The 15,232-nt window shown below is 27.7% G+C and overlaps 1 protein-coding gene across 1 annotated transcript in view; it reads right to left on the reverse strand.

Moving 5' to 3' along the window:
• The window catches only part of LOC100209448 (endosome/lysosome-associated apoptosis and autophagy regulator family member 2), a 97,184-nt gene that overhangs the window by 62,905 nt on the left and 19,047 nt on the right, over positions 1-15,232 (reverse strand). Inside the window, exons 5-7 of the mRNA XM_065818325.1 lie at positions 9,667-9,735; positions 8,302-8,391; positions 424-562 (exon numbers count right to left, since the gene is read on the reverse strand). Coding sequence (XP_065674397.1) covers positions 424-562; positions 8,302-8,391; positions 9,667-9,735 — 298 coding nt within the window. The remainder of the gene's footprint in view (positions 1-423; positions 563-8,301; positions 8,392-9,666; positions 9,736-15,232) is intronic.

The raw sequence follows: 15,232 nt of genomic DNA on the forward strand, positions 1-15,232 counted from the left end.
GCTTTTATTATTTTATTACTTTTTGTGAAAATATGAAAATTTGAACTTTTATGGGTATTCTAGACCATTTTCGATTTGGGTGCCGCCCAAATACAGAATTGAGAACTTTTTTTTTTCTTTCTCAATAAAGCAAAAAAAAATTTTCTTTGCAAAAATCACCTATTATTATTCAGCGATTTCTGCTTTATATATGTGTGTGTGTGTGTATATATATATATATATATATATATATATATATATATATATATATATAAAATCATAAAAGCTTCCATGCTTATTGTTTTTAGTGAAATAACTGATTAAAATGAATTTTAACCAGTTATTTTATTTTCTGGTTCATTTATAGTATCAAAGTTTAGAGATCAAATATTGAATAATTTATAAAACATAACTGACTATTATAGTAATAACAACTAAATGTACCTGCCACCAATATATCTTTAATCATGACTGTTTTTTCTGAGTCAGTTTCATACTGTTCTCCAGTCGAATCTTCCATGTACATACTTCCATAATTTGCAGCCGTAAAAAATACTGTGTTTAAACCTTTCTGCAATCTAAGCTGAATAAGCAATGTAAGTAAAATTTAAAAAAAGCGCATAAAAAGAAATTTAATAGATATTTAATTAACAAATATGTATTTATTGACAATATATATATGTGTATGTGTCTGTGTGTGTGTATGTGTGCAACTTTTTTATAAAACTTCAAGTCACATATCATTCACATATCATTAGCATACATGAGAAAACCTTTTAACTTTTTTTATTAAACAAGAATTTTTAATTAAATTTCATAATAACATTTTTTTTTTTTTTTTTATTTCATTTATTATTCATTTAAAAACTGCATTTTTTTTTGAGGATGGATTATAAATTAACATGTTTTAAAATGAAATATTATTTCATATGATGATATGTTTAACACCTGCTTCCGTAAGTTTACAGACTTTAGAAAGTTCATTATCATTTTTATACTTAACTAAATTGAAAGATTTTAAGTGGTTCACATATATTTGATGGTTTAAAAGGTTCATTTTTTTAAAGAAACATTTAATTATTTATATTATATTTATATCATTAATAATTATTTGTACCGTTTTGTTGTTTACTTATACATAGGCATTTTTATATTACATTATTGTAGTGCTTAAAAGCAGACTTTTTAAAGAACTTTGCAAAGCATTGGTGCCACAGGATCAAATTTTAACTTTAGGAAATGTTCTCAAAAACGATTCTTGTGGGCCTGTCGTGTAACAAATGAAATAAAAGCTTTGAAAAAAACTGAAATACAGAAATACAGAAAACAGTGGGTTGTAGATTCAGAAAACAGGGAGTTGAGATTCTCAGATCCTCAGAGAAAATTAATCTTGAAAAAAAAAAAATTTTCAAAGTGGTTGAGAAAAAGTTACCTTCCAGATTGATAGTTAGGATAGATAAATGCTTTAGCTTCTTACTTGTTCTAAAAAAACCTTTTTGCTTAAAAACAATGTAATAAAAACATAGTTGTTTGATTGTCTAAATCTAAAAATCTCAAACTACTAAAACGATATACTAAAAATGGACAAGTTTCTCATAGGTACTACGAGATATAATAATTAATGATATAATTTAAAAGAGCGATGCGAAGATAGGAAGTATTGGTAAGGAAACAAAGAAGCAGTGTATTATGTGTGAATTCATCACTAAAGAATACTAGATTATTTTTAATATTTTAGGATAAGCATATGATCAGTTACTTGGTTGCTCTGCAGAATTGGAAAAAATTTCATAATTGGAAAAGATTTATAAAAAACATTATAAGCTTGTAAAACCCAAAAGATAAAAAAGAGTGGTTAAATTGGTCTAACAAATGTTGATAAAGCAAAATCTGACTGTGATTTAAAGAATTTCTCTGTTTAAAAAAAAGTAACAAAAACCATCTTAAAAGTTACAAAAAGAATCTGCTAAATCTTAAATATCTGTCCACAATTCTATTCAACTTATGAAACCAGGTAGTAATAACTGTAAGCATATCTATATACAACCCTCTGAAATAGGAAAATTGAAGTAGGCAATAATTTGCCAACCTCAATCTTTTAGGTCAACAAAAAAAACTTGATACAAAGGTTTTACCATAAAACATCGAATTGAGGTCAGCAACTTTTTGCTGACCGCAAACACTTTTAGGTTGAAAGTTAGGTCGGCATTGCCGAATGCCGACCCTAACTCCGAGGGTTGTATATATGTACGCTGAAATTTAATAAATTTAATAAAAAAATCAAACAAACTTTTCTAAATTGTTCCAATAATTAAAATATATATTTTTCAGAGGAAAAAAAACTGGAGCCAAACTAGTTTACTATGATATATGAACTGTTTTTACAGTTCATATACATTTAATTAAAGAACAAAAAAAATTCTGAAAAGTAACACTTCTGATAGCAAATATACTGTTGTATGTTATGAACATTGGCCTTTAAATTTCTAAAAAATAATTGTTTGTGGTTAGAAAAACCTTCTTTTCTGTCTTTTATTGGTGATGTTTATATTACAGTTGGAACAAGTCCAGCCTTGTTGTTTTATAATTTACCTATTTTGTTGCAAATTTAATCCTCTACAATATACCAGTCTTTTTTTTCAATACTTATTTAAATGTCTAAATGCTCAAATAATCAAGAGGCACTCCAAAAATGAATGTACACTTTTTTGGATTTGCATCAAAGTAAGAACAAAACATTTATTGTTAATCACTTTCACATGGAAAATATCATAAAACCAACTCAATATACTGCAACAAAGGAGCACAATATAGGACCAGAAAGAAAGGTCTGAAGTGGTAGGACTGCAAAAAAAAATCCTAAAAAACAGATAAACGCCTAGAAAAGTTGATCAATAAAAAGGATGATGCTTCAAAGAATAGTTTAGCCAAGAGATTTAATGTTTTCCAATGGTATATTTCCAAAATTATCAATGAAAAGATAAGCAGTTGTTATTGTAAAAGTACTAAAGCGCCAAAAAGAACATGTTTGCACTTTTTTTTTTTAATTGCGATCCTTGATGATGAGTTGCATTTTCATTTAAGCAACACTGGGCTTTTTCCAACTCAGAGTATTATACTTCTAATCTAGACACAATGCCTAATGAACATTACACTGCTCTTTCTAGCTAAGCAGGCAACAAGAATGTGTACAATTCTAAATGTCTGGTTAAATTAAAGTTCATAAATGAGGTTTACAAAAATTATTAAACTGTGTTCTGGCCTAATCAAGCTTCTGTGCATATGTACCTACTCATCCCATGCCTATGTACGTACTTGCTCCAAGCTTATGTACGTACTCGCCCCAGGCCTATGTAGGCACTCATCCCAAGCCTATATGCGTACTCGCCTCATGCTATGTAATTTTGATCGGTAATCTTGAACTTTGTTTAAATAGTGCTTTTGACAAGTATGTACATAAGAATTGTGTTTGCCAAAATGGACTGATAAACGAATAATTTTTTTATGATTTTGTAAAACACAAGGTTGTTACTATGCTTTTTAATTAAATAAAATTGATAACTCCATTTAAGAGATACTCATTTTCAAAGTTTGTCTGGATTTTTAGTTGTAACATAATACTACTGCATTATATAGTGCACAAATTAACAAAGTATCTGTTAAGTATATTACACAAATTTGTAAAACTTGGTAACTTTTCATTCAACCTTATGCAAAAAACTATTATTAAGTTGTGTGGACATGATTTATTTACTTTATTTTGGTTCAATAAGCCTTGGGAAAACTAAAACTGAATGCTCAAAACTTATTTTACAATATAATTTCAACTATTGTAAACTTTACGTTGGTCATACATACATGACCTGTTAAAGACACCTTATGCAAAAGGGAAGTAAAACATTTAATTCTTTGAAACTGATCTGATTCTTTTAGAACTGAGTTTAACTGATGCTATTAAGATAGCTTTAGCATAACTGTTTTAATCTAAGAATGGTTAGAAAGATCTTAATATTATTAGATATTCATATTATAATGAGTATTGTGCTTATCTCAGTGACTTAGAGGTGTTTTCACAAAGCAATTTGACATTTTATTTTAAATTACTTTCTTTTGTAATGTACTCTTTATGGCAATGGATTTGATTTTGTCAGTTTTTCACACTCCCTTTCTTACTCTTTTCAATAAATTGATGAATTCTATTTTTTGGGTATTAAAAGAATATGTCTGTGATAAAGGTTATAAAATCTTTTGGGGTATTAAAAGATTATGTCTGTGATAAAGGTTATAAAATCTTGTCAATACTTTTTAACAAATTTAAAAAAAAAAACTCATGTATTTTAAGACTTAAAAAAATACGTAACTTTTTTAATTTAGTTTTTCAACTTGTGCATGCGAATTTTATTATTTTTGAGGATTCAAGCAGTATATGATAAACAAACCATTATTAAACTGTTATAAAATGTATTTGTTATAAAATGTATTTTAGATAAGTTATAAAAAGATTTGATTTGACAAAATGATGATTCAGACAAAAACAAACTATGCTGAGAAAAATAAGAGATGATTGTTTGAGCAGCATACTACTATTTGTAGAAAAGAGACACAACCTACAATAGTAATAATCTTGCAACAATGAGACAGAGGTTCTGTTTAGCTTCTAGAGCAAGCCTAATTTTCTTTACAATGGATTTATGGGCATTTTCTAAAAGGGAAATGGCATTAATTTAAGACTTTGAATAGATATGACAACAGTACTCAAGGAAACACAATACAAAGCAATCTTAACAAACTTTGCAATAGTTATGATATGACATTAAAATACGACATACAATATATATACACCTTTTTGAGTAATTGAGATCATGAAAGTTGTAATTAAGAAATTGCGATATGTAATTGAGAAACATAACATGTAATTTAGATATTGTAATATGCAATAAGGAAACATAACATATAATTAAGAAATCATAAAATGTAATTGAGAAACTCAATATGTAAATAAGAAATTGCATATGTAAAAGAATACATAAAGCATAATTAACAAATCGTAATATGTAAATGAGAATACATAACCTTTAATTGTGAATTCATGAAGTAAGCTTATAAGTCATTATGAAAGGTCTTCTGGAACATGAACTTAAATAAATTAATAATATCAAATTAAGTATTTGTATGCACCAACAATAATAATGGAATTAAAAGATTGTTGTGTGACTTGTCAATACACTAAGATTTCTAGTCATAATTCTGTTATTAAATTTAATCCATGCCAGCATTTATTGTACCAAATTTGCTTACATCTACATCAGGAACAACCAGAACCAACTTGTCGGATTTGTTGGCATGAAATACATATAACCGAACAAGTTTTAAAAAATCATTGCGTTTTATCTTCACCAAATGACAGAAGAGTTGTTGAATATGTTGAGCGAAATGACGATTGGGTGACTCTGGCGCAAACTTTAGGTGTCAAATATAAAACAGCTAACAATTGGGTTGCAGCAGAAATTCAAATTTTAGTGGAAGAGGTGGTTTTAAACCAAAAAAACTGACTGAGGATTAAACTGAAGAAACGCTAACATGCATTGAAAATGACTGTTAATTGACATTGGTGGCCATCAAAATAAAAATATTAGGACAATATAATAGTGTCAGCACAATAACAACAATTACATTCAAAGGCAGATTGTTTTTATTAAAAAAAAAAATGCACAAGGAGCCTTCTACAATGAACAGTAATGAAAACAAACAAAAAAGAGCTGAATTTGTTAGAAACATCAAAGGACATATCACAAATGTTCATCAAATAGTTTGGAATGAATGAAACAAATTTTAACTTTTATATAGAAAAATGCAAGGGCGTGCCAAAGAGGAAAAAAGAGTAATAATGAAAATACCTGCTTCAAAAGGTGCAAACAGTGCAAAAAAGGTAGGAAAAGGTGTTTCAAAATTCACCAACTCAGTTGTTACGTTTAAGAACTTACAGACCAATAATAAAGCCTGGTGGTCCAAAATTAAAAGTAACATTAAAAATCCAATTCACATTGCACCTGTATTCAGTGCTGGGATCAAGGAACAACGAATGCAGTATTTAGAAAGAATTGATAATGCAGCAAAGTGAATTGATTGAAGAATCAATTCACTTTGCTGCAGTAATTGGGAAGTGATTGCGTATGTGCTGTAGAACCAACAAACACGCATTATGCAACAATTTTAAATATAGGAGACATCCAAGTTGGTGTTTAACTGAATATTGAATGGATTTTTAATGACATTGTTTAAATTCAATTTAAATCTTTTACTTTTTTGTAAATAAATTATTTGAGTTTATTTAATAATTCTTCTAAATTCTCAACTAAATTTTTCACAAACAAACAAAAAAAAGAAAGTTCTAACTGACACCCAATTAGATTTTTCCTGTTACCACTAAAACCGCAAATGCCTTTTTCATGACTTTTTTTATTTAATTCATATTACTATTATTTATTGAAAACCAACTAATATGGCCACCTTTGTCAAATTAGGATACAACCTTAAATTAAAAGTTAAATTAAGAAAACAAAATTTAAAATGCAAAGAACTTTGTTTTGAGAATCTATATTATAAACTTTTCTTAATTGCAACTGTTATATTCTAAATTATATCTTATGATTTCTTACTTATAACTTTCATTCTTTAGATTACATCTTACGTTTCTTAATTATAGCTCTCATGTTCTAAATTACATCTTAAATTTCTTAATTATAACTTTCAAGTTCTAAATCTTGAATAGGTCTAATATAAGATAAGTAAAGACAAAAATTTTAGGTCTTTGCTCATAAAGGTCACTGGTATACCCAATCAATATGATAACCTACCCAATCCAAGTGACAAAAAACAACAAAATTTGCACATCAAGAGAATAGAAATCAGAAATGCATTTCACTTATTTCATGAGAAGGAATATATTCTACAATTCAAGAATGCATTTTAATGACTTAAAAAAAATAGAAGAATTAGCACATATATGTCCAGGCCATGTCATGTCCAGGCCAACCATGTGACAATGGAGTCTTTGCAAAAAAAAAAAAAAGAGAAAAAAAAATGATGAGAATGGAGGAAGAGGAAGGAAGAAATAATGAGAAAAAAAAAATTAGGGAGAAAAAAAAAAGAGGAACTGCCATTATCACTAAGATATGAAGTTAGAAAAGTCAAGTTTGAATTAGTCTCACAGAGTGCAAGTCTAGTTAATTTCATTAGAGGTATGATTTTATGGAGAAAAATTTACCACAAATATTGGAGAAATATAGATAGAAAAATTTGGGTGATGACTCTTGTTATGCCTAATATTTGTATGTTTCAAAATTAGGTTAACTCAAACTTGTCTTATAATATGTCCGGATTAAAGTTTTTAAAATAAAAGTCAACAAAGTACAATAGCAATGCAGTAACTTACAAATATATTAATTAGTTTTAGATACACCTCAAGTTAGCATCTACTAACTTTTCCTTAAAAAATTAATCCTACAAAGGTGGTTGATTGTAATGAATTACTTGTGCAAGCTATAGCTGGCCTAACTAAGAATACCTTGGATCTGAATTATGCAAACTTGCACGAAAAAATCAAATTGACTAAAATTTATAAAAAAAAAGGTTTTCTAGACTAATATAAAATATTTTTGATATATTAATACAACAACATTTAATATCAAAGGATAAATAAAGTGACCGAATGAATCACAAATTGCAATGGACAAAAGCCATTTTGAAATGATCTTTTGAAGTATATAATTAGAAGTGATCATGATTGCTAATTTTCATATTCTGGAGTAAAGGTTTTTAATGAAATAAAGTTTCATTATGTTTTAAGGCAATGTTGACACAAAATAACCAATTATTAAGGAATATAACCTTTTGGTTATTTGTCTGTTATGTCAGATAAAGCCAATTTTAAAATTAGTATCAACAAGTATCACCAAGAAATGCTTATTTTTATTTGTATACAGTTTTGAGGTTGATTAAAATAGTAATGCACTTTTATTTATCTTATTTTTATTTTTTTAAATTATGGCATATATAAATGAGTATTTTTGTCCTGTATTTGTCTTACTTGGATTAACATCTGTTTTATACAAATAATACTTAAAACATGTTAGCTATGAGAGTCCTAGTGAACTTTGCTATTTTTGTTTTTTCTGCAAAATAAATTTGCACTCTGGTAAATTTAAGTTAACTCACACCTTGAATATATTGTTTTTCTATTATTTTTAACAATAAAAAATTAAAAACCTTAAAAAATAAGTTATATTATACAAAAAAATATATATATAAATATATACATACACTGTATGTTTCCCAATCTCTTGAAAGTGAAATATACTTGTCTTGGTCACTCATATATTGATAACTAGTGGCACATATTGAATCTTTTACCTGAAGCAAAATTAAATTAGGATAAGAAAACTTTAAGAGATAATTTACCTAATATCTTTAAATTAGAATCATCATTCAGCAATGCAGGCCTGACTGCTGATTAATGAGTTTCTGAGGTTGACATTTTGTCATTTGCATTCTGAGGTTGACATTTGTTTGTTCATCTTGCTACTAAGTTGATGTTGTGAAAATTTTTCTTAAATACAAAGATTAAGTCTAACTACTTTTTTTAGTGGAGAAGATTAGTACCATTTAAAAGATTAATACAGCATATAATTATTACCTGATAACACTGTACAACACACATTTAAAAAAAACACTAATCTGATAATAACTATGTGTTAAATTCAATTCTTACTCTGTTTTAACAACTAGATAAAGAGTTGTTAAAACATTAAAATAAATGTGTGTTTTTTTTACAAATTTACTTTTAACAAGGCTTCCATTATTGGAGCTAGAGTTCACAAGAAAGCAGAGAAGAAAATTAAAGAGCAAAAAAATGGTTGACATTTCGTTAATTGTAAATTAACTAGCTGTAAGTTGCATGAGCCAGAAAAAAAAAGAAGACTTCCAAAGCATTGATGTTTGAGAGTTGGAAAAATATAACTTTTCCTACCTGCCCCCTTCCTTTTGGTCTGCTATGTTATTGGTGAAATATAAGTAAACAATTACTAATAATTATTATTAATGATTCCATAACAATTATTAATAATACATATATATTTTACAAACAGACAGCAATTATATTTTTGCTTTCTTCTTTAAAAAATAAAAAAATCTTGTTTTTTTAATGTCAACTTAAAAGCGTTTTTTTTTATTGTTTTTTTCTTTTGCTTTGTCTCATCCAAATTCGTTGCTGAAAATAACAACCGCTTAAAACAAAAATAAAAGAGTACACACATTATTTAAATTATTAATTTTTTTAAATTTTTTTCTATTTAAATTTATTTTAATTTTCTTTTTGTTGGTTTTGTTTTCTTTGCTTTTGAAATTTAATTTTTTCTGCAACACCTAATATAATAAAACTTGCAAACAGCAGCGACCAAGTTGTCTAAAATAAAATACTCATGCGTAGACATACAAGACAAAAAATCCCAAGCGTCTCCTGAGAAAGCTTGGATTTTATTTTTCTAATTCAGAAGACTAATATATAGATGTTAGTGTAAGTGATATAAATATCACTAATACTTATCATTAAGTATTAAAGATGTTAGGGAAGTAATTTAGGAAAGTAAAATTTTTAAAATCCACAAAATTAAATAAAAAATCACCTACATATGCATGAAAAAAAGAAGATTCGTCACCAGATCTAACTGTAAAAGTTAAATTTCCAGGCTTTGATAGCTAAAAATTTAATTAAAAAAAATCAAAAAGATACTCACATTAGGTATTAAATTAAAAAAAAAAGTTAAACAAACTACAGAAAAAATGGTTTCAAATAACAATAAAAAGCATTATTGTCCATTTATAAATTTTGACAATTTATTTATTTATAATATTGTGTCATTTTTGTTCTAAAAATAGAACTGCTTTATATAGCACAAGTGATTATGGGATCGATATTCAGAACAACATTTTTATAAATATGAAAAGAAAAGGACATTTAAAGCACTGTTCTTAAGGAATTTGTAGATCAGGTTTTAGATATATTTATAGATTATCTCCAAGAGCATTTTTTATAGGGTTTCCTAACAGTAAATGTTTAAGGAAAACTTACTGACTGGCAAAAACAGCAAGAACTTTTTATTATTCAACTTTGACGTGGTTATGACATTGTCACATTAGCTCATAACATTAGTGTCATAGCATCATGCAACATATGTAAGACTTGCTTACATATGTAGCATATTTATAAAATGGATGTTTGTTTTTTTGCCACTTTAAAGGTTGAAGTTTTGATGTTTTCAATTTGACAACAATTTGTTTCACAAAATTTTAAAAATTTCAATAACATAAGATGCTTGTATTGATTGTACTGAATTTTTCTGTAAAATGACACATGATTATAGCAAACCGGGCCATGATATTAGAACTAACCCAATCACTGCACAGTGTATCGCTTCATACAAGCTAGGAGAACAAAAGTCATATCAAGAAATCAAGTAATTGATAATATTTTCACAATAACAGTCCTACATTACTTGCGGTAATGTAGGACTGTTATTGTGAAGATAACTTGTGGCGCAATAACTTGCGGTGTTATTTATGAAAAACATTCCAGAGCAATGAGTCATAAGCAATTAAAAAGACGTTAAAATGTAATTTCATTTTTGAAAAAAATTAATTAAAAATTTACAATGGTTGCATTAATATTTAATTTTAACCCTGCCTGCAGCGATGGATTTTACTTTTGAGGGTAAGTACTATTTAATTACATTAAATATTTTATTTAAAAGTTAAGCAATATGTGTTAAAATATGGTTTAAAAAACTGGGTTAAAATTGTAAAATATTTTTTAGTCTTTAATTTTTAAATTTATACAACTTTTTATCCACATGTATCCAAGCTAATTTATTAACAGTGTATAACTAAAGTCCTAAGATGTACAACAAAGAAAAAAATTTCACCACATAAATCCACAATTTTTTGTTATTAAATTTCATTTAGATTATGTGCGCTCTTTTTCAGAAATGGAGTTATTTGAAGAATGGCGAAAACATAATCAAGAAGAAAGAAATTCTTGTTTATTGGATTTTATTTTGCAAAGATTTTGTGTTACTGATGTAACTGATTTGACTAGAGATTTTGAGAGGTCTTTGCAGTTAAAAATTTTATGTATGGCTTTAAAATTCGCAATAAAATGGTCTGCAGCACATATGATGGACCGTTTTTTAAACAAAAGTAAAATTTGGTTAGAGGGAGCAAATGTAGAATTTAAAGTAAGTACATACCAGCAATGTACTTTTCATCATCTGGAGAAATTCAAGGACGACCAAAAAAGAACTTTGAAGACTCTTCCTTTAAAACCAAAAAACGAAGGGTTGAAAACTTAGAAAAATCGCAAAGTGCAACTGAGTTGACCACAGCTGCTGAAGTAGCATGCTGTGTGTTGAGGCACAGAAACCAAGCTACTTTAATCAGAAAATGTCTGGAATCATCAGAAAAAATTAAATTAAAAGACTTTATTTGTGGTGGCAGGCAGTTAAATTGTGACGAGGCATTAGCTTATTACATTGACTCTAAATGTACAAGTCATTCTTATAAACAGACGAGAAAGTGGTCTTTAAAGGCAGGGCATATATTATTTCCATCTTATTATAGCCTGTGCAAGTCAAAAAAGTTATGTTATCCATTAGATGAACATATTTCTGTTACAGAAACACGTGCTGAAATTAGCCTACAAGCTATACCTGATAAAACTACTGAATGCCTAATTGAAGCCCAATACAAAGTTCTTAAAAGTATTACTTTTACTACGCCATTTACCCTAATTAGCAAATGGGGATGTGATGGGAGCTCTAGTCACAGCACATATAAACAGAGATTTAAAAACTGATGCTACTGATGAGTTTCTGTTTGTATTTTCATTTGTTCCGTTGAGACTGAGTGATAGTCAAAATACTATTTGGCAAAATCTGCGACCTTCATCCACGCTATATTGCCAACCAATTCAATTTATTTTTTCAAAAGAAACAAATCTTTTAACTACAACAGAAACTAACCAAGTTTTAAAAAAAGTTTCTCAACTTGTTCCAACATCTATAAGACTCAACGAATCTCAAATTACTGTTAAACACGACCTAATACTATCAATGATAGATGAAAAAGTTTGCAATGCCTTGACTGACACAAGTTCCCAACAAAAATGTTACATATGTGGTGCGACTCCTAAAATGATGAACGGTAAATTAAAAGACTTAGTTGTTAAAAAAGAACATTATGGTTTTGGTCTGTTTACTTTGTATGCGTGGATTCGTTTTTTTAAGTGCATGCTACACATTAGCTATCGTTTAGATATAAAAAAGTGGCAAGTTAGAAGCGATGAAGATAAATCTACTGTCCAAAAACGTTCAGAAGATATTAAACAAAAATTTAAAAAACATATGGGCCTTATTGTAGATAAACCAAAACCTGGCTTTGGGAATACAAATGATGGGAACACAGCTCGCAGGTTTTTTATGAAGCCAGAGTTGAGTGGCAAGATTATAGGTTTAGACATCAATCTCATTAAAAATTTCAGCATTTTATTAAGAACACCTTCCTCTGGCTATGATATTAACTATTATAAATTTGAAAAGCTTTGTTCTGAAACCAAAACTCTTTATATTAATCTGTATCCGTGGTACTATATGCCTGTTACTACTACCGTTAAATTCAAAACTTCCAACTACCGTTGGAAGTTTTGAATTTAATTATCTCACCTATAATACCACCACAGCTTGATGAAAATATAATTATGTATGACGATGAAGATTATTTAGAGTCCGATTCATCGGGTAGTGAAAATAACAATGATTCATCCGATAATAATTAATTATTAATAAAATATTTTTTTATTTTACGTAGTGTAGTGAGTATATTTTTATATTTTGTATATTTGTAGTGAGTATATTTTTATTTTAGGCAAAATTTTATTGCATTATTTATGAGTTGAAATTTAGTATTTTTTTTTATTACTTAATTATCTTTTTCAAGACAAAAACTTTCAAAAACTTATAAGTAATTGAAATATCGCTTTTTTTACAATAAAATTTAAAAAAAAAAACTTTTTATAGTAAAATTGACTATTTGGCGCCCCTTTAAGCTTAAACGTGCAGGGTAATTGCCCCCTGCCTCCCCAGGCTACCCTACGGCATAACTAATAGGGTGGAGCGATTTTCATAGCAAAAAAAAAAAGAGTTTAAAAACCAATATTACTGAGACACGAATAAATGTCTATTAATTATAAGATAAAAGTAAAAAAATATTTTTGATTTTGATGAGATCTTGAGGGTCCTCTTTGGAATTTAAATTCTTGACAGGTCCTAATATTTTTGAATTTTTTTTTTTCTAAACCATATCAACCTTGGACTCAAAAAAAGCAGAAAAAAATGCTTGTTTCATAAATAATAATTTTATTAAAAAAAATTTTTAGTGAAAAATATACTTGCAAATATATACCTTAAAACCCCCGTTTTGTTGAGGACGGGGGTTTTTAATGAAAAAAACAACTCTACTTTTTTAATTTTAATTTTTAAATAAAAACAAATATTATTTTCAAAATCAGCATATTATTTTGCTTCTTTTAAGTACCAAGTTGATATAGTTTAGAAAAAAAAAATTTAAACAATATTAGGACCCATCAAAAATTTAGAATCCAAAGAGGAACCTCAAGAACTCATCTAAACTAAAAAAAAAAGAGTAAGGTTCTTTTTTCACCAAAAGATATTGATTTGCTGCTCAGGCAAATCAAATTTCAAAAATTTTCAAAATCGCTCCACCCTAATAACTAATCAATAAAATACCAAAATATTGTTAACTACATTCTTAGGAATGAAATTACAAAACAAAATATTTTTGTCCACCTAGCTTGTATGAAGCGATACACTGTGCACTGTGATGAACATTAAAGTCATCAACAACAACATTGGGATTAAAAAAAAGAGCTTGGTCAACTTGATAAGAAATAACATCAAAAAGTGCAGTCTTGAGATAAAGGAGAGCGATATAAAACAGAGAGAAAAGTGATAGACTGAAGTGGTGCTAAACAAAGGCATATAAAAAAATAGTCTGTGGATTCAAACTTAGTTTCCGACAAAAGGGTGAATTCTTATGAATCTAAATGCCAAGCATGTGATTTTTTTCTTTTTTTCTTTCAATTTGTCACAAATGTGAAAGCATGTGACCAATTAAAAGAAGATAACTATTAACACTAAGATCACAAAATGAAACAGCTGAACTCAAATTATTCTCAAAAAGAGCAAGTAGGTCTGGTGAACTTTGCAAGAGTAAAGACTCAACAAAAGAAAAGTTACTCTGAAGATCATGAATATTAGTGAATGATAGATTGTTTTGACGATGGTTTTGACAACTTGATGATGACGATGGTTTTTTATGTTAATTTTTATTAATTAAATTTTTTTGTATTTATAGTATTAAAAGTTAAAACAATATTCTCTCAAATATTTTCAATGAAACAGCTATCTAAAAATGCCTGTACCTTCTTAAAAGGCTTTTTGGCCTTGTGATTTTGTTTTGGCATAGATTTGAAATAGATTTAATTATGTAACAATAAACATGAACATAGTTAAACATAGATGAAATAGTTTAGAACAGAAATGTGCGCAAACCGACTCTGGGTAAAAATAAATTACCACTGATTAATGATAAAATATTGCATAGTTTGTGATTTCTGCACCATTAACTACTATCTACTTTGCTAAAATAGAAACCTTTAATATTAATTCAGACCTTTTTCCTCCTTAACTTTTACGTCATCGTTTCAACTTATTGACATTACATTCAAAAACATCTTTTTCTAAAAATGTTTTAGGAACATCATTTTTCTAACAGAACAACCTCATTGAAATTTTTATCTATTGCCAATATAAACAAATCAGAAATACATTGTACTTCTTATGATATGTTTATAAAAATGATTTGTTTGTCCGAATATCAATCCCAGAATTCCAAATTGTAAAATCTTGTGACACCGTCCTAATGGTACACTATATTGATACTGAAAATAACTGCAATACATAACAATTTATATTTTATTAAAAAAATGTTATCAAAATGATGAAGTAAAAAAATAAGATGGATGATATGATTAATCTATCAATTAATATAGCATATTGTAGTAATTACAACTGGTTGGTTAGGACAAATGTTATGGATTTTAAAAAGTTTAAGACAAAGTTTT

This window comes from Hydra vulgaris, chromosome 14 (genome assembly GCF_038396675.1).
Source record: "Hydra vulgaris chromosome 14, alternate assembly HydraT2T_AEP".
Taxonomy (NCBI): domain Eukaryota; kingdom Metazoa; phylum Cnidaria; class Hydrozoa; order Anthoathecata; family Hydridae; genus Hydra; species Hydra vulgaris.